General features: G+C 31.5%; 1 protein-coding gene across 1 annotated transcript in view; it reads right to left on the bottom strand.

The window, feature by feature from the left end:
* Positions 1 to 25,675, bottom strand: part of Dync2h1 (dynein cytoplasmic 2 heavy chain 1) — a 377,152-nt gene that overhangs the window by 176,216 nt on the left and 175,261 nt on the right. Inside the window, exons 70-75 of the mRNA XM_071616653.1 lie at positions 22,370 to 22,459; positions 11,528 to 11,593; positions 9,537 to 9,587; positions 8,693 to 8,770; positions 5,428 to 5,559; positions 4,377 to 4,449 (exon numbers count right to left, since the gene is read on the bottom strand). Of these exons, the coding sequence (XP_071472754.1) occupies positions 4,377 to 4,449; positions 5,428 to 5,559; positions 8,693 to 8,770; positions 9,537 to 9,587; positions 11,528 to 11,593; positions 22,370 to 22,459 (490 nt within the window). The remainder of the gene's footprint in view (positions 1 to 4,376; positions 4,450 to 5,427; positions 5,560 to 8,692; positions 8,771 to 9,536; positions 9,588 to 11,527; positions 11,594 to 22,369; positions 22,460 to 25,675) is intronic.

Here is a 25,675-nt window from a genome sequence, read left to right as displayed (position 1 = left end):
ATAGTTACAGAGGTAAATAAAAAGGGTAAAGGAAGCTATATAGAATTGAGGAGGTCAGTATACTATTTTATAGAAACTATTGAGAGAAATCATCACTGAAAAAATAATGTTTGGGCATAGAGGGAAGGGATGATGACACTGGGGTTTAAAGATCCCTTAGATGATAAATAAAGGACCTGATATTCCTGAAACACACTTGGAGTACTAGAATAACAGGAAATAAGTTATGAGGTGACAGGGAAAAGAGATTGGAAGGGAAAGAGAGGAACAAAAGAGATAAGATCTCTTAAGATATTGTAAGAAAAGTAAGTAAGAGAAATGCCATCAGTAAAGTTTGAGCAGAGGAGTGATATCATCTAATTTATATTTCCAAAGATACTCTAGGAACTGTTAAGAACAAAGAGAAGTAAGGAAGGTCAAAAGCCTGAATGGCAGTGATTTGTTCATAAGAACAATCTGGTATATTGTAGTGGAGATGTAAGAAGTTAGTGGATTCTGTATATATTCTGAAGACAGAGACAACAAATTAAAATATTGTAAAGTAACTAAGGTGAGAGGTGATGATAGCTTATTTAGGTTGGCAGTAATGAAGTGAAGTAAATGAACAGAAATGGTTGTAGAGTTGAAACAAAAACATTGCAAATAGATTGGGTATAGAAAGTAAGGAAAAGCAAATAAAGAATTATTTGGAGTTTTAATTTGAGCAAATGAGTGGATGCTAATGAGTACTGGTCACACTAAATTTATGAAGTTTATTAGGCATTCATATAAAAACAGAATAAGCATTTGGATACACAAGACTAGAATTCCAGGGTTAGACATGAGATTCCAGGGTCAGTACTTCAGAGATGATATTAAAAGCCAGGGGATGAGTTATTTCATCTTGAGAAAAAAAATGTATAAATAATGAAAGATGGAAACCTAGGGCAAAAATGCAATAAGAGAATAAGCAAACCAACACTTAGAAGACACATAGAGGGCACACAGTGAAGAAAGAGAGAGGAACAGCCTAAAAGGATTGAGGAATAGAATAAGAAACATAGTAATCAAGGGAAGAAAAAGTATTTAGGGAAGAGAGAAATGGAACTTACTTGAGAAAGCAAAACAAAAGCACCGAAGTCACCACTGGATATACCAAAATAAAAACCGCACACCTTAATAAGAGGACTCTCGTAGAATTTAGGGGGTTAGAAGTCCCAAAGAATAAGTTGAAGATAGAGTTGAGGAAATAGATTACTGTGGTCTCTGACTACTGACACATTTTTAAGATGTTTCCCTAGTGGCTAGGGAAGATACAGGATCACAAGAGGAATATTTTAAGAGAGATGATACTAAAATGTTTGCATGCCAATGAATGATCCATTAAAGAAGGTGATTCATGATGTAACAGACAGGGATAATGGCAGGAATAGAATAAATGGGTTGACCTTTGGTACAACAATATTCTTAACCAGTATCTTTTTTCAACTACTTCATTCTACCAATCAAAAATTACATATCTCTAACTCTTAAAGTAGTTTAAAATGAACTTTACAAATTAATGACTCAAATGTAGCAAACTGTTTAAAATAAAAATTTGTTAAAATAGGCTTGATATAACCTGATTATAATGTACATCTATTGTTTTGTACCAGCACCTCTTTCTCCTACTTCTGGACCTCCTTTCCTACCCATGGTTTCTTTTGAAGAAACTATAGTTCCACATATTTCTGGTGGTATAACTGTAGTGTGGAGCCAGGTGAGGTGCTGCACACCTGTAATACCATCAGCATGGGAGGCTGAAGCAGGGGGATCCTAAGTTCAAAGCCTGCCCCAGCAAAAGCAAGGCGCTAAGCAACTCAGTGAGACCCTGTCTCTAAATAAAACATAAAATAGGGCTGGGGATGTGGCTCAGTGGTGTAGTGCACTAGAGTTCAATCCCTGGTACACAAAAATAAACAAACAAACAAACAACTATAATGTGGACATGTTTTCCAACTGAACAAATCAGACCTAGTATTTTTGATGGTGAAATTGAGAGAGAAAATGTTTTATTTTTTTTTTCTTGCACTTAAACTACAAGTCTCAAACAGAATAGTCTACTGATTTTATTTGAGTCCATGAAGTCAACTGGCCCAGAGGCCAGCCTCCTATTTCATCCTTTCTGAATACTGGTTACATAATCCAATAAATTCCCCTTCTTCACGTAAGTGAGTTTGATATGGGTATATCATCACTCAAAATCAAAAGTTTGGTGGATAAAAATTCCGCCACACATAAGTAAAAATTATCTGCTAGATAAGCATTTTACCAAAGATAAATAAACACAGACATTTCTTCTCCATAACATACATAAAGGAAAACAAAATATTTCCAGACTTACTTCAATATACCCATCACCAACTAATCAGTAGACCAATTTGAAAGGAAACACAAAATATCTGTGTGTACATGCATTTTAATTTTGGTGAGGCAGAAGACAGGGATCACATGAAAAACTGGGTTGGTCAATGTTATGGGTTGAGTCCCCCAAAAAAGACATTTTAATAAATTCTAACCCCAGTACTACAGAAGATGACCTTATTGAGATATAAAGACATTACCAACAAAGTTTATTAACTACATTTGAGTAGAGTGGGTCCCAAGCCAATATGATTGGTTTCCTTTACAAGCATGGATAGAATACAGAGTATAGTATCTTTATGTATTAACAAGACAATGATTATTCAATATCTCAAAGGTTTTACACAAAAGGGCCTATTTTTTTCAATTTCATGAAAGTCTTATTTATATGAGAAATACTAATTTAAAGAAAATATGCATATGATATGAATCTTACTTGAGTATAATACATGTAAATTATAATAATTAAGAAATGTTCTACATAAAATTTAATAAACTTATGCATATATATGTCAAGAATGGCAAATAAATCATTGCTTTGAACTCTGTAGCCTTGAACAGTAAGACACCACTTCTGGGACTCTTTTGGTCTAAAAGTCTGAAACATACACTCATTGACAGGTAATTGCTGTTGATGGGGCATATTCCAGGCCTGCCCATGAAATTTAGATGTTGTACAGCTTTAAATTCAAATGCCTACTGCCCTGGGGTGGAAGAAATATGGGCATGCTCAAAAGCTTTGAGGCGCCAGCTGTCCAAAGCTAGGTAAGATATCATGCAAGTAGATAAGCTCCAATTAGCCTATTCCTCCTCAACTTCACTTTTGTTTACCTTGAAGAAGTTTTTCTCATGATAAATCCTTTTGTTGTTTTTTTGCCTATAAAATAAAGTATGTGCTGGGTTTGTGGCTCAGTGGTAGAGCGCTTGTCTGGCATGTATGAGGCACTGGTTCAAGCTTCAGCACCATATAAAATATAAATAAATAAAATAAAGTTTTTTAAAAATAAATAAATAAAAATAAAGCATGTGGAGTCTTGCTCTTAATTAGAGGTCTGACATATCCTGCTGACCAAACCACCATATCCTGCTTTTAACCTGTTTTCAAGCCCTTTGTCTTTCTTTTATTTTTATCATAACTTTTAATTTTCTCATTCCGACTGACAGCCTGCATTCAGTAAACTTCATTCACTGTGCAAGATACAGCGAAATATGTATACATATATATATATATAAATTAATAGAAATAATGATTTCTGGGGAAAGTTGCCAGAAAACTATTTTAACTATGACAAGCTTTTCATTTGCAACATAATTCTAAGACCTCATTTAGTAATAGTAAACATCCATTATTCTAGAATGACTCTGTACTTCAAGTAAAATCCTTTCATTCTCTTTCATTAACACAGTTTTTCCAAATTTTTCTTGAGAAAGTAGAATTATTTCCAAATGGATGATAACTTAATTCTTCAGTTTTAAAACGATTAACAAAACTATACTGTGAAATTTATAATTTAAATTTTTTCATTTTTCTTATTTTAGACATGGCAAAAATTACTTGTTTTGAGGACTTTACTTCTTAAGATTATAGTATCTGTGCATTTGTTTTAATTTAATTGTCTAAATTTTCCACTGAAGTGTGACTACAAATAGTACTTACACAGAAGAAATTTGGTACCAGCGTTTGATTATCTTCTTTGTAATCTTCACACTTGAGAAATACCCCAAAGCATTTTCATAAGAAAGTGATTTGCAAAACCTCAAACACCTTTACTAAATATAGGGTATCAATTAAATATCAAGTTTAATTCAACATTACACATGCTTATATCCAAAACAAAGAAGAATTTTTTAAACCAGGTAAAGATTATAAGATAAGAAGAATAAAAAACAGAGACTTTAAAAACATTTCTAAACTAAGGTCAGCATAAAATAAAATGTAAATTAAAACAAATGATTCAGAATATTGGTCTTGGTCTGAAAAGTACTGCACTTACCCAGAGCTTTACATGCAAATAGAGCCATGGCACTTTGCAATCTGTCAGGTCTTAGAGCCTGTACTACAAGAACCTTAAAATAAAGTACAGAATATTTTAAAATAGTAAAATTCCCATAATAGCTTCAATTTAACAATAGTTAATGTTCACTAATTCAACAAATGTTTAGTAAAATATGTATACACTTATTGTTCCATAGTGTTTACTGTGCTTCCAACTGTCACAATAGACATATGCTAAGATATCTATTAATATCCAGAATATTACTGAAATTCATTTGCTTCCTCAAACCTATGATCTAAAATAAACATGGGGTTAACTATGATCTAAGAGCTGAATAGCAGTTGAAAATAGGAGAATACAGGTAAAGCATTTCTGGTAACAGAAATCCTGACTAAAATCTACAAATCACTACTTTTATGTTAAAATCATGTATTATCCTTTGATGTATATTTCATTCCTAGATGTTTTATTCCTTTTTGGTTTTTTGATTTTTAAATTTTTAAACACGCTTGAAAAAAAATTCAGTGTATACAAAAACAAAAGGAAAACAGATCTTATAGCCAACAGCCTCAGATAACAGTTAAACGCAAGGGTCATTTCCTGTAACATCAATTCCCAGAGAGCTCTTCCACTCTACTCTTTGCCTAGCCACAAACTGAACAGAAACTACCAGTAGATTTCATCATTATATTTTGAAGTGAAATTAGAAAAATACTTTCCTCATCATTGGGTCTTTTTCTTTGATAGGACTCTAGAAAATGAATTAAAACTAAAGTAATTTGTATCTTAGTTTATTTTTACATCATTTTTCCTATTGCAAGATCTCATTTGGATCATGGACAAAAAGAATAAGAAAATCTACAATGGGAGATACCCGATTTAGAAATTTTGCTAGTAAGTTTCCCAGATAAGTTGGTAAAAGTAAACAAAAATCCTTCCTCCCACATGCCATTAAAGGTTAGATAATACTCTAAAAACCAAGTTTTTTAAATGATTTCTGAATGATGAAACATTAGTTTCTTTGTATTTTGATAACATCAAATATTACCTGCTGAAATAAGGAAACTTTCTTTGCAAGAATAGATGGAAACTCCTGTTCACACACTGAATTATGATAATAAGTTCGCCACAGAGCTACATCTTCAAAACAGAGAGTCTGATAAAGACTGGGAAGAGCAATCTAAAAAATAAAAACAACATATAATGAGCTACACGTAAATAGATGAACATGTACATATTTTTAAAAAAAATTTTTAAGTGCAAATAAAACCAACTATTAATAAATAATTTATTGCTGGTTTTCTGATTTGTCTTGGCTTATCCAAGATGTTTTGATCATTTCTAGGTCAGAAACAGTATGGTAGGCTCATCCAGTGTTAATGTCAGCATTAAATAAAACATTTCCAAACTAGTACTAAATCAATATTCACAAAAGAAATCTCTTCTCTGCATAAAAATATTTATTCCTAGCTATCTCCACCTTGTGGAGAAAAGAAATGCTGTCACTAAAATCAAGTACAAATTTTAGAAATTGCTGCAATTGAATTCCATGTTATACTGCAAAAATATGTCAAATTTCATATCAATATCAACAAGGTGTCTCCCTCCTCCTCCTCCTCCTACTCCTCCTCCTCCTCCTCCTCCTCCTCCCTCCCTCCCTCCCTCCCTCTCTCTCTCTCTCATACACACACACACACAAAAAAAAAAAAAAAAAAAAAACCCTTTGGTCAGGTCTGTAGACCTTTTTTTGATTAGGCTTCAACCTTAGGCTTCATGTCCTTCCTTGCAGAAACCAGTTTTAGCAAGAAATTTGCTAAGTCAGTTTAGCAAATATCTCTATGCTCAGTATTTGATCAAATTCCTCATCCTATATCCTTGGTGTGTAATCATCCTCATCAGCCTTCAGCAAGAATGCTGCTAAATCAGTTTAGCCAGAATTCTCCCCACCATACCTTCAATATTTTCTCTTGGTAATCTTCCTTCTACTGACCCCACAATCCTGTTCCTTGACTATCAACTTCCACTAGTCCATGCTATGTTCAGAATTAAACCCACTTCTACACTGAGGTCTCTTTTCCTGCACTACAATAGTGTGTATGTGTGTGTGTGTGTGTGTGTGTGTAGATTTATCTTTGCAGATTTAGCTTCTAGCTACCTCTGTTTTTTCAGAAACAATAGCAAATCCTTAACAATGTATATTTTTCTAAGCCTCTTTCATTTATGCCCCTCTTTGTGAACATACTGCTTCTTTTGTCTCTAAATGTCCTAACCTTAGGGCTGGGCTGGGGCTGGGGCTGAGCAGTAGCATACTTGCCAGGCATGTGTGATTCTCAGCACCCCATATAAATGAAAGTCTATCAACAACTAAATGTTCTAACCTACTTTATGCCTCATAAATTACTACTCAGCATTCAATATTCGTCTTAAACAATATCATCATTCAGAGGTTTTCCTGAACATATCCATACCACTACTTCAGTGTTCCCCCTTCCTAAATTTATTTCAAGGGTGAATTATAAGATGATAAATGAAAAGCTATTCAGCTGGAGAATTTTCACTGAAAATAATGATAAATTAGAAGATCTGTACCTGTACTGTTAAACTTCATGTAACATAAAACTGAATCTAGTTTGTAAAAATTCTTTATACAAATGTGTATATTCATATCTAAACAATCCATTATAATGCCCAAATTTCATCATTTTTCCTATCTAAAACTAAACAATATTGACAAATTATATTTCAATTTAATTATTTTCAATAAATGATGTAAGCATGTTAGGATAACACACATGATATTAGTCTTTTGACTTTAATATCAGTATGTAAGTTCCCCTCACCACTAATTTAGGTGTGTTACACATTATATAATCATCATGTATTTGAGATAGGCTATATAGCACAGCTAGAAGGCTCTCTAGCTACAGGTTAGACACTGGGTCAAATCACACAGCTATCCCTCTTATACTGTGCCACCACATCAGAAAGTAATCTCTACAGTGTAAGTTTATTCATGGTAGGGTCTCTTAATATAAAAATATACATTTGTCATCCCACTGATGTTGAGGGAAAAAACAGATCTGAACAGCAGTTGGAGCAATAAAAACAGATTTTATTCAGGGATACAGCAATAGAGGAAAAGAGATATCAATATAGAACTGGATTTAATTCTGAATACAGTATGAATTTACAGGAATTTACAGCACAGTAGGAGTCTACAAATAGAAAATTGCCAAGAGAAAACATCAGGGGTAAGGAAGATTCTTGCTAAACCAATTAAACAAAATTCTTGCTGAACACAGGTCAAGGTGATCAGAATCACCTGAGAGATAGTGGAAGATGACAAAGCCAACTAAATATCATGGATGATAAGACATAGAGAATAGGAAAATTCTGGTTAAACCAACGTTGCAGAGTTCCTGCTAAAACTAGATTTCACAAGGAAGTACACTGATAGGCCTAGGAGAAGGTTCAGAAGGTTGTCTAAAGTTTGGTCACTGGCACTATGCTGATTGGTAGTAAGCAATAAATAAATCATTAATGAATAAAATAATAAATTATATAAATAAAGCATGTAATTTATTTTATTTATGGAAAAATAAGCATAAAGAGTAGTGGTAAAAGAAACCAGACTATGCAACAGGAGGCCCAATTTTGAATTCTGCTTCTACTTTCTAAGTAACCATAGCAAGTGACTATCTCTCTGTGCCTTAGTTTCTTCATCTGTTACATGAAGATAATAGCAGTAGCTACATATAATGTAATTGGACATATTTAATCAGATAATCTATTTTTAAATTCTGCATAATGCCTTGTAAATAATAAGTATCAACAACTGCTAGCTATTCAAACTGTTTTTACTATGGGGTATTGTAATATTGTAAGAGTAAGAAGGAAAAGCATGAGAAGAGATGGAGGAAAGGAAAGATAGATAGATTGATAGACAGAAAGACACATAGATTGATTTGGGGAGAAGTATGTTTGTCTTTTATTTCCATAAAAATGACTTTGACCTAAATAATTTAAAACATAGATAAAACTGAAAAAAAGGAAGCGAAAGATATACTATATTTAGAATATCTAAACATTGAAGGCATGTTATTTCATAAATGACAGATTTAATAAATTAAATATTGATTAATGGAGTAATCATAATAATTCTTTGATGTGTTTCAACTGAGACTTGTTGTTCTATTCACAGAAATAAACACTGAGAATAAATAAATAAAACATTAAAAAATCTCAACAGAAATAACTAAAATATGAAAAAAAAAAAAAAAAATCAGCTACCCCCCAAAGCAGAAAAGGAATACCTTTAATGTTGCTACTGCCCAACTTCTTTCCTGATCTATCCAAGATGGAAGTTGATCACGTATTCTTTGCTGAGAATCCTTTAACAGAAACAATTATTTTCTTTGGTATGTTAGGTAAAATAAATTCAGAGTTTAAAAATAGCAATTGACTAGTTATTTTTATGACACAAATTGAAAAAATACTCATTCTATATGCTATTTTTTATATTTTACAAGTCATCATGACAAAATTCTATGTAACAAAAGGTACACAGAGAACTATCTAGACAACTATTGCATTTATTTTCATTGTACTTAGTTTTTCACGAAACTTAAGAAAAACTTAAATGTCATAAGAAACTATGATTTAAAAGTACATTATTTTAAATTATATCTTGCTCTTCTATCATGATCTACATTCTGTACAACATTTTCAATGTCCTAATTTGAAGACTATTATCTATTATTTATTCAAACAGAAAAGCTAAAGAAAAACCTGAATTTGATTAATGTTATTAAAAATTTTCAGAAATAATTTTAAATTTCATTTATATAAGAAAAATTCCTAGTTATAATACCAGGTTTGATTTTCCTAAAGAGTATAAAATTTTTCTTAGAATAAAGTACTATACTGAGAAAAATAAACTAATTTCTTAGTATTTAATATTATTCCCAAAACAATATGTCTTCAAAGTCAAAAAATATATTGTCCATATTGTAGCAGCAGAGGCCAAAACACACTCCTCTAATCAAAATATAATTTCAACAATAATTTTAAACTCCTCTGAAGCTAATTATAGTTTATGAAGCCAAAGCCAGAACTATTTTCTCTAGGAGTAAATGAATAAATTCTATTTTAACTTACAGCTTTCCGCAACATATCTCCAACAACCACACCTGTAAAAGTATCCCACTCCTTTTGAATAAAAGTGAAGAAAACAAAAAAAAAATTTAAAAGTCAACAAAATTACCTTAATTTTCCTATAAAATGACTTACAATGCAGCTAAGAACACTGAAAAACAAAACTTCTTTCATATCTACTCCCTTCTTCTAATATATTAACATTAGAGTTCATTTTCCAATATAAAATAATAATAAAAGGTACTAGGCATCACTTTGTTAAAACAAAAACATATAGGTTAGTCTCAATGTCTAAAAACTTAAATTAGTAATTCAATTAACATTTCTTACTACCTGTTAATTTGTTCTTTAATATGCTATTTCTCACCATTAGATTAGCGGTAAAGTATGCCAAAAATTTAAAAATTTTATGATTGGTAAAGTTCAGAAAATTACTTCCATTGACTTATCTTTTTCTACAGATTGGAATAACTGTCATTAATCTGTCATTAATTAAACTGTCATTAATCCACTTTTTTTTAGCCACAGAATCAAGATTAATCAAGTGTTCTGGAATATAGTGCTCCAAGAAAATCTATGTCTTCACCATAGAATTCCCCCAAGTTAGATAATAAATAGCACTATCTTACTGTTTGTCACACACAGTCTAGCAAATATAATACATATTGGATAGCAATCTGGAAAAATTACCAAAGCAACATAATTCCTGTCTCCACCCATCCTGGCCATCCACTCTCCCTATTGCAATTACACAACCACCTGTCATTAAAATAGGGGTGATTACTTCTACAATATATAAGAAAAATATTCTATTCTCTCAGTGATGATTTGCTCATATTTTAGTAGGAAAAAACAGGGAATACAAGGTCTTATATTACATGAAACATAATGATCATAGTCAAAAAAAAATATGCAGGAGGAGAGAAAGACATAGAAGTTAACAATAGGAATAAAGAGGGTCATTTTAAATAAACAAATGAACCAGACCATATTGAGTTAGAGGAAAACAAAGAAAGAACACGGGCAGAATTATGAATGATCTGCCTTTGTTAAACAATTTGAATGAAGGGATACCAGAAAACAGCTAAAGTCTGACCAGGTAGAATTAAAGGTTACTAAATCAAAGATGTACGGCACTGGCACCTGGCTATGAAAGTCTCACTTTATGAGAAAAACTATTTGTGAATAAATGTTTTTAAAAATTATAGGTAGACCAGAGATGGATTAGTTAAGCTCTAGCTCAAGGGAGATTCTTTTAAAGTTTCAGAGGACATTGTATGGCAAACAAAAATAAAGACTACAGACAAAAATGATAAATTATACATAATCATATTAACATAAATCTATGGGCTCTAGGAAGCTTCTGAGAATTGCCCACCCTCTTGCTTCACCTGCTGACAATTTTTTGCGGGTATGTGCCAGGGATTGAACCCAGAGGCATTTACCCACCGAGCCACATCCCTAGCCCTTTTTCATATTTTATTTAGATGCAGGTTCTCACTGAATTGCTTAGGGCCTTGCAAAGTTCCTGAGGCTGGCTTTGAACTTACTGTCCTCCAGCTTCAGACTCCCAAGCTGAAATTACAGGCGTGCACCACAATGCCCAGCACCTGCTGACTCTTGAAAAATTACAGAATGTAGTTGAATGCCCATATTCTCTCACTTTTTCTATTTATTGGTTCTATTGTGTAGGCCAGGAAAATAAGAAGGCTGCTTCCTCTGGTATACTAAGTAAATGAACCTAGGTTCAGAAAAATTTAGGCAGCTTGATAAGTTGCAAGATTCCTTTCCTTGCTATCACTCTGGAATGTTGGGTTTACCAATAGGGAAACAGAACTGAAAAACAGCATTTTACACTAAATTTCTAACTTAGTAAAAGATTAATAAATTAACACATAATTTGTGACCTAAAGTAGCTTCTAATCTAACTAAACATATACCCATCACAAAATTTTCATGTAACTCTAAAATTTTCTTCCTTCAATTCCACTTACATTTTCTTGAAAAAGTTCAGGATGCATGCCCCGAACAAAATGCAAAGCAAACATCAACTGGTCAGCCTGCAAAGAACAACAGATGGTATCATGCCTTCTCTAAATATGTATTTTTGGAAAAACACAGCCTTTAAATTTTGGCTCATAAAAATGTATATTTTGTCATCAAATCACCTACTTTAATCAATATAAGAAATGACTATAAAGACTATATCTTCTACACAGAACAAACACTTCTAAGTTGGGGGGGGAAGCAAAAGTAATAAGTAATAAAATTTTTAAAGAAAGTATTAAAATTAATTTGAGTATACATCTCAATAATATATATATATATATATATATATATATATATATATATATATATATGACTTATTTAGTTAACTGAAATCCAGTTATTAAGTTTGAACCAGATATTACTAACCAGATCAACTTTGTACATTACCAATTTTCAATTTGTCATTTTGTAGGTTTAAACATATGGGTGATTACAAGTAACTATCACAACTACAACATTTTCTCTTTTCTAGATATTGACTAACTTCCTAAATTTAATAGGAAACTAGTGAAGTCTTCACTTTCCACTAAATAAAAAAAGAAGTCTTACCAACTAAGCCCAAACAAAAAATAATTTCATGTCAAGAAAGCGGTACGTCAAACATATTTTATTATTTGATCAGTATGAATGTTTCCACCTGTGGAACAACAACTTTTAGAGAACTAGTATAGAAAATTAGCAACTGGCTTCTCAGTGCCAGCAAGACGGAAGACAGAAAACTATAAAAACTTTCTAGTTACAAACACATAAATTTAGATAAAAGATAATATAACACATGGTTGCACTGAAAAAAAATGAAAAGAATGAGACAACATTCCCCCAAACTCAGAAATAGTGAACTGAAAAACCAGAGTGGCATTAAAACAGCTGTGGCTGAGTTGAAGAAAAATATCAACCACAGTAACCTAAAGTTATGCCCTACCAGAGACAATATGAGAGGTATTCTAAAAATGAGATCTGGGTCTAAAACTAGAGTCCTTAAAAGTTACATTATAAAGAAACACTATGGCCGTATGGCCATATTCACAGAAGACAGGAGACAAATTCACCTGAAATCTGGGTGAAAGAAAGTGCCCTCTGAAAAATTTACCACACTTGAGCTTAGCACAAACTTCACAGATAAATTTAACTATGGGACTAATAAGAAACTAATAGTGATTTCTCCGGTACCTGGCAAGAGTTTTTAGGCAAACCTGGTTTAGACAGTTACTCACCTACCCAATATCTCAAGCACACCGAAAGATAAAACTTAAAAGCCCAAAACTGCCAACATAAGAAAATAATCCACTATAAGCAAGCATCGCCAAACACAACAGACAAGAATAAAACCCCAAGAACTTCAGATAACAGAAGAATTTGAAAGACATTCTATATAATAAGTATGATTAAATAACAGTTAAGCACATAGAAGAGATTAACACTCCCCAGAAGCAGATACTTCTAAAAAAGGCAGAGCAGGGAAGGGACAATTTCTGGAAAAAAAGTATATTAGTTGAAATTAGATTCAGCTGATGATTCAGATGATGAAAAGATTAGTGAAATATAAGAAAATGAAAAAAAAACTAAAGAAATTGCTCACATTAAAATAAAACTAAACTATTAAAAAAATTACTGAATACAAAAATCCATACACAGGAAAATTGCAACATAAACTTTGTATAATTACGAGTACAGGTAAATTTTCAAATGATAAAATGAATTTTTAATACTGGTTATATAACCATTCAAAGGGGATAACTTAAGTTGCAGGGGGAACTATAAAGGAGACCTCTTTCTTCATACATATATACATATTATCTGATTGTTATTAAGAGCACATGAAATTTTACATTAAATATTAAAAGATATAATTTTAAATAAAAATATTAAGTCCAAGCCCTTTATAAAACACATAGTATTAATGACAGTCTATATTGCAGGGAAGAATAAAATTGGTACATTCTGAAGATAATTTTATTCCCTTTTAACATTCTACATGCCCCTACATCAAGAAACTTCACTTCTAGAAATTTATGCAAAAGGATCATGTTATGTGTTCCTAGATAAGAAATAAGGATATTTATTAAAATATCATTCATAACAAGAGTAATAACTGAAGTCACCTGAGTGTTCAAAATCTATCGTGTTACTTTCCTCTAGGTGGTTGTTTTTTTACCTGCCCTGTGTCATGAGATGGAGGTGCCCTATAGTATTGTCAAGGGAAAGACCCACCTAGGACACAAAAAGACATGTACCACCATTGCCTTCATACAATTTAACTTGGAAGACAAGAACTCTAAGATGGTGGAAGCTATCAAGACCAATTAAATGACAGATATGAAATGGGCTGTCACTCAGAAGTCAACATTCTGGGTCCAAACTCTGTAATTCGCAATTCCAAATTGTCCTTCAAAATAAAAATTTATCATGAATAATATTCAAAACAGAATATACAGCATGGCCTATTTTGACAAAAGAGAAGGAGTATGCTTATATAAACATATATGGCTATATTACATACCTTCAAAAAATAAATTGGAAGGATAATAAAATTTTTATTGGTGCTTCAGTTTTGAGATTATAGGTCATTTTTGTTTTCTTTTTACTCACATATATTTTGCAAATTTTCTAATATAAGCTTATGTTATCTGTTTTTTAAAGAAATTCGGTAAAAGTCAGGCATAGTGATATGTGGTTGCAATCCCAGTGAACTCAGGATACTGAGGTAGGAGGATCACAAGTTCAAGGCCAAATTAGTGAGACCCCATCTCAAAAGTAAAAAATTAAAAAGGGGATGTTTTTCACTGGTAGAATACCCCTGAGTTTAATCACTAGTATTGCCAAAAGAAAAAAAAATAAACTTAGTAAATGCTTATTTACAAAGAGAAATCATCTATTCAAGTACAGTCCTTTCAACCAAGTTCTAATGTATACCATATTTGGCTTTTCCTATATCGCAAATAACACATCATATCCAGTATTGTATGTGTATGTGATTATAAACGTACAAAAGGTAAATATAATAATATTAGATATAACATATGAAAAAGATACATTTTTTTTTAAAGATCCTCCTGGAAATACTACTAGTAAGTCTGTTATGATTTGGATCAGAGGTATCCCCCAAAATGCTCACATAGCAATGCATGAATGATCAGAGGTGAAACCATTAGATTATGAGAACTGTAACTTAATCAGTGAAGTAATCCATTTGATGGATTCATAACTTGAATGAATTACTATGTGGTAACTGTAGACAGGTCACTGAGGGTGTGCCTTGTCTTTTGCTCCTCAATCTCTCTCTGCTAACTCGCTGTCATGAGCTGACAGCATTCCTCTGTTGCACCCATTGGCCATGCTTATCTAGGCCCAAAGGAATGGAATCAGTTGACCATGGACTGAACCTCTGAAAACACATGTTAAAAACTTCTCCTCTAAGTTGTATTTGTCACCCCTGTTCTCCAGATCCAGTATTTTGAAAAATAAAGTATGATTTATTTTATAAAAACATGTTAGGTATTTATGTGTATACATACAAGTACTCAACAGATGTGCCTTGATTAAGTGAATAAATATAAATAAACAATTGAGCATAAAAAAAGATGCTCCACATTATATCAGAGGGAAATGCAAATGAAAAGGAAATACTCCCATGCATCTGTTAGAATGGCCAGAATTCAAAACACTGACAATAGTAAATGCTGGTAAGGGTGTGTAGAAACAGGAACACTCATTCATTGCTGGTAGGAATGCAAAATGGTACAGCCACTTTGGAAGACAATTTGGCCATTCCTTATAAAACTAAACTTTATTCTTACCAGATAATCCAGCAACTGCTCTCCTTAGTATTCACCTAAAAGAGCTGAAAACCCATATACAAAAACAGTAGCATTGTTCAGAAACTAAAACTCAGAAGCAAACAAATGTCCCTCAGCAGGTGAATGAATAAACAAATTTTGATCACTACTAGACAATGGGATATTATTTAGCACTAAGAAAAAGTAAACTTAAATGTGCATTACTAAATGATAGAAGTCAATCTGCAAAGGCTACATAAGATTCTAAATAGATGACATTTCAAAAAAGGCAAAATTATAATAAAAGGATCACTGTTTGCCAGGAGTTAAGGAGAGAGGGGAAAGATGAAAAGGTGGCTCATGCAATTAAAACTACTCTGTCTGATGCTTAAATGGTGAATGTATAGCATTTACATTTATCAAAACCCACAGAAGGTACATCACAAAAGGACCTTAATTTAAACTAATAGACTTTAGTTAAAAATTATATGTCAATGTAGGTTCACTGATAATAAATGTACCAGCCTAGTGCAGTATTTTGATAGTGGGAGGGAGGGTGGGTGGTACATGTGGGCATGGAGTATAGAGGAAGACTCTACTTTCTGTTTAATTTTGCTGTGATTCTAAAACCACTCTAAAAAAATAGTTTAAAAGGAATTCACAACTATAACATGAAAATAAGCACAAAATGAATAAATAAACCCTAAAAATATAAAAATCAGAAGCACTAAGCAAAAATGCAAGATGTAGTCAAAAGAAAGTTACAACCAACTAATGTACATGAAATAGCTACTAAGTGAATTAAAATACTATTAAAAAGCAATGCAAGGCACATCTTCTGAGAGATGTGTAGTATTCTTTGGTATTAAAAGGTCAGAATTCAGGTTTGGGTTCAATAGTGATAAGCTAGAAAAGTCACTGAGATGCTTATTTTACAAGTTAATGGATATTTTATGATTATAACATTCATAGTTTAAGGTATACAAATATACAATGAGTAAGATAAGACAATTAGTGTATTATTTTAAAGTCTTTATCTTTTAATTATGCACTTAATTCTTTATAAATCTATACACACAAACTTACAGAATTATTACATTTATTGAGCTATTTTTTTCCCTTTGAACTTTAGAACAAAGTAGTCTCCCAATGTTAATGGAATGAAGGAAGTCTCTACCACTCTATAATCCTCAGATTACCCACTGGAGTCTGTAAACTCATTGCTAATTATTACTGCACCCAAACTGCAAAGTACTGTCAAAAATTGGCACACAAAGTATTTGGTCAATAAGTGAGTAAGGGTGATTACCCTTCTTCCTGCTTTCTGGTCACAGAAGACATCCTGGCCTTAGGGATAAAGACAATTATAGTGCTGTCAATCACATTATATCACTTCACAGATAGTGATACAAGAGTGCTACATGGCCTAAGCCAGGCCAACCAAGATTTTCTTCCATGATTTTCAAAGCCAGAAATACCAGCAAAAAGTCTTGTACCACCTGTCTAGTTGCCTGGTTGTACAAATGAATATATTTAACCAAAATATTTAACAACAATGCTATTAGTAAAAATAATGCTTCAAGAATAAAATTAAAACCCCAGTTTACAGAGAAACAGAGAAGGGAGAAAAAAACATGAGTATGAGCACATAGAAGCATTATTTCCAATTAAATTGAAGTAAAATTACAAATGAATAATAAATCAAGCTTAAGGATTTTTTGAATGTTTTTTAATCCTATCAACATCCAAAATCGAGCATATTTTTGGTGTCTTTAAAAATTCTTGACTTACTTTGCTTCTCAGAACAAAAGATTTATACATTTTAATTCTGTGTTACTATACTTCTGTCATGAGCCATCTGTGGGCTTGTGTGTGGACTCTGTTGCGCATAGTAGCCTCCTGAGGGAATAAGTCTGGGACTGGGAATTCTCTGGGGCACCCCCCACAAGGACTGACTGCCTGATGCAGGTGAACTTCCCCATCAAGCTCTGCCTAAAATCTCACACAGCACCTGAGATGGGTGGGACTTGCTGAGATGTCAACCAACTTGCTGACTACAAGACATCATGAAGCAAGACTAGGCCCTTGAAACTTTATTCCTGCCTTTGATGTATCTTCTTAAATAAACCACCAGAGCCATTTTCTCGTTGTCTAGTTCAAGAACCCATGTGGACTCGATCTATCAGGGGCTTCAATGTTTATAAATATATTTCTCAGTGTTTGTGTTTTATTATTTGTTAATTATTTGAGATATTAAGATTTAGGGTGGCTTGGTCTCCTCTGGGCAGAAGAACCCCCCAATGAGACGCTGGCCATCCTGGATCCCAAAATCTCTCATTATTCGTTCCATTGAAATAATGGTTCTATTAGAAAACACTTTAATAGAAAAGGGAATAGATAAAAGTAACATCTCAACTGGTCATCTACTTGAATAACTGGCTGAATGAAGAAAAAAAGGCCACTGAGTGGTATAAATCATTTCTCCCAAACCATTATATCACACATAAAGTAAAGTATTAGATCACAATTAATATGATGTGAAGAAATCTTCAAAGTCCACTTTATACCTGAGATCAAGATCACATTTCTAGATATAGTGGTTTGTTTCATCTGCATCCTGTTACCAAGATATCTTAAACATAATATAGAATGAATTTGAATTCCAACTCCAACATTTTCTAGATCTGAGCAGCAAAAGGTTATTAGTTCTAAATCTAGTAGTGTCCTCCTTTGTATAACAGGACTATTGTAAGCCATAAATGGCAAAATATTTAAGGCATTTATCAAAAAGTGATGAATAATAACTACCTCATATGTAGTGAACTGATATGCTATATATGATGCTAGAAAAAAATTACTCTAAAAATATTTCATAAATTCCATGATTCTTAGAGACTAAGAAACGGTTGAAAATATAAGCAATTCATTTATTTTATTTCTATTGCATAAATTTCATCAAACATTTAATGAAAAGTATATATTACTTTAGAAAGAAAAGTCTCACTTTAATGAAAGGAGATGATATAGCACAGAACTTGAGCACTTGCACTTGGGTTTACAGCTAAATCATACATTTCAATGGGCAATTCTATGCACATTAAATATATGTTCAAAAAACTCAAATGGTTAGATTTGATATTGAAAGTTTAAAAGCTATTGAAGTATAAAAATATTATCTCAATTATCAAGAACTATTGTAATCACCACCGGTTATTTCATGTCTAAACATCCAGGGAGAAAATTTCCAATTTTTAACATAACAAAACACATTTTGATAGGAAAAAATATAAAAATTAAATAAATTGTAAAATTAAAACAATGAGATGTTATTCATATTTTATTTTAAAATAGTGTCCACTTGAATTTTACTCAGTCAATAAGCAAATTCGTTTGAAAAGAAAGGTAAAGTGAGCTATACAGAAAATAGTCAAGGAGTTTGCATGAAAAAAAATTCTCTTCATAACCCATGAGACATTCTTTTTATATCTTTTCAAATCTCTTTAATACTTCCATAAAGAGGAAGAAACAGTAAAACTATATCCTCCCAATCCTCCCTTCCAACCCTCTTCTGTTGATTCACTAGCTTGAAACCAACACTTCACAATAGCTTCCATTACTCTGGGTCAAACTGAAATGGAAGAAATGACATGCAAAAGATTAACTTGTACATAGTTTTATAATAATCATAAGTTTCAGGGAACCAAATATTTCAATGACCAAATATTTCAATTTTCTAAAATACTTAATCAGCTGAAATAAAAACTTTTGATTTTGAAGAAAAAAATAATGACATGGTTAATCTAAGCTGAAATTACTAGATAGTTTTCTCTACTTGGGTAGTCTAAATTTTCTGCCATAAAACAAGTCAATCATTCTTCTATTCCAGGTCAACTTTCTTTCAGCTCACTGTGATGAGAATGCTAATAATCCTAGTCTGTCTCTATTTCAAAAATCTATTGTTGCCATATTGCTGTCACCAACACAACAGCTAAATCAGCACAAGAGAAATTCTGGCAGGCAGTTTAATATTACACTGATTGCTAAATCCCAAAAGCTTTCACAAAAATTTGAAAATGGTTCCATTCTCAGTAGTTATAATTCCAAAACTTGAGAAATACCTCATTGCTTTTGGATTAATATGCTTTCTGAATTTTTATTCCTTTTGAAACTTTATGGAATATTTAATTCATGCTGTATAGGTTGAACGTTACTCAAACAGAAATGAATTTTACACAACAAATATTACATCATCAATTACAAACATGACCTAAGAACTGCAAACCACAGTTTGCATAGTTGTCTTTTTATGATTTTAACTGTTCACAATAGAAACTCAATATAGGCAATGAAAAACTCCAATTGAGCACTAAAATATTAAGGAAGTAAAGCTTCTCAACCTCTCTCCCAGTATAACAAAACATTGCCTTAGTCTAACTTAAATGTATTTTTTAAAAAGCAAAGTGATTTCAAAGAAGTAACCCTAACTATATTCCACTGACATGTCAAAACATGTTCATACTAAATACTTATCCTTCCCTAATTACTTTGCAAAATATAACATAGGACTTAAACCTTATTAGCAAAGATAATGTATTGCTAAAAATAAAATGAAACTATATAAACTGAAATACAGATATATAGCTTAGAAATAAGAAACTAACAAAAAAAGCTACTAATATTTGGAAAAAAATATGAAGGATGATATCATTAAACCTAAAGCACTATTTAAGAATAAGATTTATTTATAACATATCCACTTTCCAAAAGAATTTGGAACAGATTAATATAACTATAGCTCCTTGACATTTTTATAAATCACAGTCTATTTTAATGTAGAGGTCTTAGGAAGGAAAATAGGAAAGCATTAAATACATTACTACTGAGAATGACCAAAATGAAACTGTAATTTAATATATTAACTAGAAAATAAAAATGATTAACATATCATTAAAAATTTTCTCATATAAATAAATAGAAATAAAAATAAGTAAGTTCAATGATTAAAAAATAAAACTTAAAGACCATAATTACCACAAAGTGGACTTGCTCTATATAAAGCAAAAGCTTTTTCTTTAAAATATTAAGAAAAATAGAGAAATACAGAAGGATAAGGGAGGAGAGTTAAAAAAAAAAAAAACTTTAAAGAGAAGACATTAAAAAAAAAAAGTAAGACAACATTTATAAACCAGAGCATGGTAAAAATTAAAAAGACTGATAACATCCAAGATTAATAATTATACAAGGAAAGAGGTATCTTTAATCACTCAATGGGTGGGAGTTAACTGGTAAAAAAAAAAAAAAAAAAAAAAACTTCTCACTGTTTCCAAAATGTGAAACACTGATCCTAAGCATTGTGAATAAAGAGTATTCAACCTGTATAGCCACATTTTTGAATGGCATACAATCACTAAAAATAATGAGGTTAACATATTTATATTTATGGTAAAATCTTTAGGACCTATTGTAACGAAGGAGAAGCTATAGAACAAAGTATATAATCAGTTTTTTAAAACTACATTTTTATAAATATGAATACAAAAGAGAAAGGAAATGGACTATAACAAATAAATTAATCTTTAGGGTTTTTTTTTCTATTACAGTTCCATAAAGTTTAAAGCTCCTTTTGAAAATATTTTTAAGTTTGTGTGATAAAAAATAATTAATTATTACATGATAATATGTTATACAAATGTTACAGACATCATGAGAATTATAACTAATGAAACTATCACTATAAAGGTTATCCTCTAAGATCATCCATTTTACTGATAAACTAGATTGACATTACTTGCTTATAATTCAACATTTTATACAAGTTAAAAATTGAGACCCAAAGGGTGAATTTTAGAATCATAGTGAACTAATTATAAGACCATTAAAAGAAAAATACAAATCCAAGTTCCCATTAAAGAAGGAATTCTGCAGAAATGCTCAAGCATAATTTCTTGAACTCCCAATAATAATCTTTGTCAAAATACTGAAAGATATTTAAAAAATTATTGTCTCAAATAAAGTTCTTAAAAAATAAAAATTAATGTCCCTTTCTAAAAAAAATATTGATAATTTTCAAGATTTGCTAAGTCTTTTTATAAATGAACCATGATAACTATTTCTCAAACTCAGTTAACTGCCTTTATCTTCTTTAATATTATATCTTAAGCTACACTCAAAGACTTTTTTTTTTTTAATCCTAAATGAAAAGTCTCCATGTTTTCTCTAAAGGTCAAAAGTTTCTTTTTTTTTTTTTTTATAATTTTATTTATTGCATGTTTCTCTGGAACCTTCATAATATGAAGGCTTCCACAACAACCTACTCCAACTCCTCCTAACTCAGAAGCAGGTATTAGTTTACCTAATAACGTTAGCAATGAGAAACAATTTTATTCCCAAGACCCTAGGGACATTGGGCAATGTCTAGAGACATGTTTTGACTCTTACAAATGGGGAGTCAAGGGGAGCAAGTCCTACTGGCATTCATTCACAGAGATCGGGAATACTGCTAAATGTTCTAAAATGCACATGACACTCCTCACATAACAAATAATTATGTGCCCAAAATATCAGAGGTTGAGGATAAGAAACCCTTTAGATAATATGCAATCTGTTTTTACTGAAATGTTCAGAGCCAAGGCAGCTAACCCAAGTGTTTACTCTCTCTTCCACACTTCCCTTTTCACCTCACAAAATCCTGGAATGTTGTAAGATATTCCAATAAGCAATGAATATAATGAGAAAATGGCAAAAAGGCCAATTCTAGTGGTTAAATGGTTATATAACTGTAAACTCTATAAAAAAATCAAGAATGAAGTAATTTGTGTGTGTGTATACACACACACACACACAAATATACACATATACTTTAAAATTGGGGTCACACTGTGTTGCCTAGGCAGATCATGAACTCCTATGTACAAGTGATCCTCTTCACTTAGCCTCCCAAGTAGCTGGAACAATGCCACCACACTGGCTTCATATAGTATATTATATGTGAAAAAATATAATGCTTCTTACCTTAAATAGGCAACGACATATATACTCATATACCATATGTTTTAATGAGTTTATAAGAGACTGGATTCTCTGTTCTGTATTTTCAAACACCTGTAGATTACAATTTAATAATTGAAAGAGCATTAGGAAAGTTATTACATTTAAAAGGTACTGCAGAGTTTAATCATTCTTATAAATTATTTCTCCAGACACAAAACTGATTCTGAAATAGCACCTTTGCCCATCAACCCCAAAGGACTAAACAAATAAATGAATTAAATTTATACACTAATATAAAATTTTATGTGTTTTTCTAAAATGCATAAAACTTTTAATAAATGATATTGAACTCTTATGTACTCCAATTCCCCCAAAAACAAAATTAATTGAATTTCACCCATAACATTTTGATTCTCATAGCATCAAAAACACTATCTAAGGTAGAATTAATATTGCTAAAATAGTCACACCACCAAAAGTGCTATTCAAATTCATTATAATCCCCATCAAAATATCAATGACATTCTCCACAGAACTATAAAAAAAAAGTCCTAAAATTTATTTGGAACAATAAAAGACCCATAATAGTCAAAGCAATCCTGAGCAACAAAAACAATGTTGGAGGCACCACAATAACTGATCTCAAATTATACTACAGAGCTATAATAACAAAAACAACATGCTATTGTTATCAAAACAGACGTGAAAACCAATGAAAGAAAATAGAAGACACAAAACAAATTCTAATAGACACAGTCATCTGATACTTGACAAAGGTGCCAAAAACATATGTTGCCGAAAAGACAACCTTTTTACCAAATAGTCCTGAGAAAATAGGATATCTACATGTACAAGAATGAAACTAGATCTCTATCTTTCAACGTGTACAAAAGTCAACTCAAAGTGGCTCAAAGACCTAGAAATCAGACCAGAAACTTTGCAACTATAAGAAGAAAACATAAGCTCAACATTCCAACATATTGACACAGGCACTGATTTCCTTATGAAACCCCTAAAGTTCTAGAAATAAAAACAAGAATCAATAAGTGGTATGGCATCAAATTTAAAAGTTTCTGCACAGCAAAGGAAACAAGAGTGTGATAAGAGACACTACAGAATGGAAGGAGATCTTTGCCAACTGCTCCTCTGAGAGGGGATTAATACCCAGAATATATAAAGAATTAAAACAAAAAACTCTCCCCTTAAATATTGCAACCAATAGATGGAAAACAGATCTGAAGAGACACTTCTCAAAAGAAGAAATACATATGGCCAACAAATATATTTAAAAAAATGTTCAACATCCCTAGAAATCAGGAAAATGCAAATCAAAACTACTTTGAGATTTCATCTCACTCAGAATAGCAATCATCAAGAATACAAACAATAATAAATGCTGGCAAGAATGTAGGATAAAGTTACATTTTTGTATAAATTTATACATTTTTGGTAGGACTGCAAATTAGCATTACCACTTTGGAAAGCAGTATGGTAATTACTCAAAAGACTAAATATAGAACCACCATTATCCTAAAAAGCTAAAGTCAGCATACTAGAATGATACAGGCCCATCAATATTTATAGCAGTGCAATTCACAATAGCCAAATTATGGAACAAGTCCAAGTGCCTAACAACAGACAAATGGATAAAGAAAATTTGGTATATCTACACAATAGAGTTTTATTCAGTCATAAAAAAAAGAATGAAATTATGGTATTTGCTGATAAATGGATAGAACTAGAGAACATCTAGCTAAATTAAATAAGCCAGATCAAGAAAGTCAAGTATCAATTATTTTCTCTTATATGCAGAAACTAGAGCAAAATAAGAGGAAAAAAGTGGGGGAAACCCATGAAAATGGAAGGGCAATCAGTAGAGTAGAGGAAAGGAATAGAAGGGGAGGAAGCAGAATAAAAGGGGAAAAAAAACTGTAGAACGAAATGAACAAAAATATGCAATGAATATATATGAATGTACCACAGTAAATTTCACCATATATACATATATATATAGTGCACCAATTCAAAAAACTGTAAATAAATAGAAGGAAGACTAGTACAGTACAGGTAGGGGAGTAGGATAAGGAAGGAGGGGAGGAAAACACAAAGTAATGGGGACTGAAGTGGAGCTATTCATATTCCATTCATGTAAGATTACATCAAAATGAATTCAATATTATATATAACTATAATATACTAATACAAACATTTAAAAATAAGTAATTTAAAAACACTATTTCAATTTGGGTTAAGGCCATTTAAATTACTTGTATTATATAATTATCCATTCAGTCCCAAAATAAGATGACCAAAATCATCTTATATTTCTCATCCTCAATATGAGAACCTAAACAATACTGAACTATGCACTACAGGTTGAATAAGGATAACAATAATTTTGAGACCGATACAGCAAAAACTCACATACACCTTTAGTTTTTTATCTCATTTGGTATTTCCAATGTACATGACTGCCACCATTTGAAAGGATATCACTAATGGCTATTTCTTTTAATAAAAAAAATATTGCTTGGCATAGAAATGAGGGTTGAATAAGCTGAAATTTTCTCTCATTATAATGTAAATTTTACTTCTCACTTCAGGAGGCATTTGAAGAATATGTCTTATAAAGTTCAATTCTGATATAATAATTAAATTTGTTTGGTTCCTTGTGATTATAACTAACAGCAACAACAACAACCAAAATAAACCTACTAAAATAATTTTAATCATTTAGAGATGGAAAAAATATTAAATGGTCCACACCAATAAAGATTAGTTGTACCCAGATACTTCAAGTGTACACTTCTGGTGGTGTTGGTAGCATGTTCTAACCAGAAGAATTGTCTGTTCCTAGTTTATATAGCAAATGCTCCTCTTATTAAGAAAGATCAATTATGAAATTGAGACTTAGATTCACTAAAATACACTCTATTATAAAACAGAGTTAGGAAATTATAGTGGTCAAATTATAGTGTTATGTTGTATTCATATAACAATGAATATGTAAAAATCCCACCATTATGCATAACTATAATGAAGCAATTAAAAATGAAAAAAAAGTGTAAGAAAAAATAAAACAGAATACAGTACCTATAAGATCTAGATTTACAAAACACTGAAAAGCATGGTTTTTACTCTACATATTTAAAATTATGTTACTTTTTAAAAATAAATTGAAATGTACACATATACACCCACATATATGCACACACAAGGGTGAAATTTGATCAATGTACATATTATTACAGTACTATTATAACTGAGGAAAGTGGATTAGCTTTTCTAAAACATAAAGAACACTAATACACTTACTAAGTTTGATTG

The sequence above is a fragment of the Marmota flaviventris genome, chromosome 9 (genome assembly GCF_047511675.1).
Source record: "Marmota flaviventris isolate mMarFla1 chromosome 9, mMarFla1.hap1, whole genome shotgun sequence".
Lineage (NCBI taxonomy): Eukaryota > Metazoa > Chordata > Mammalia > Rodentia > Sciuridae > Marmota > Marmota flaviventris.
Note: the sequence above shows the minus strand (reverse complement) of the source record. Positions and strands in the feature narration are given on the sequence as shown.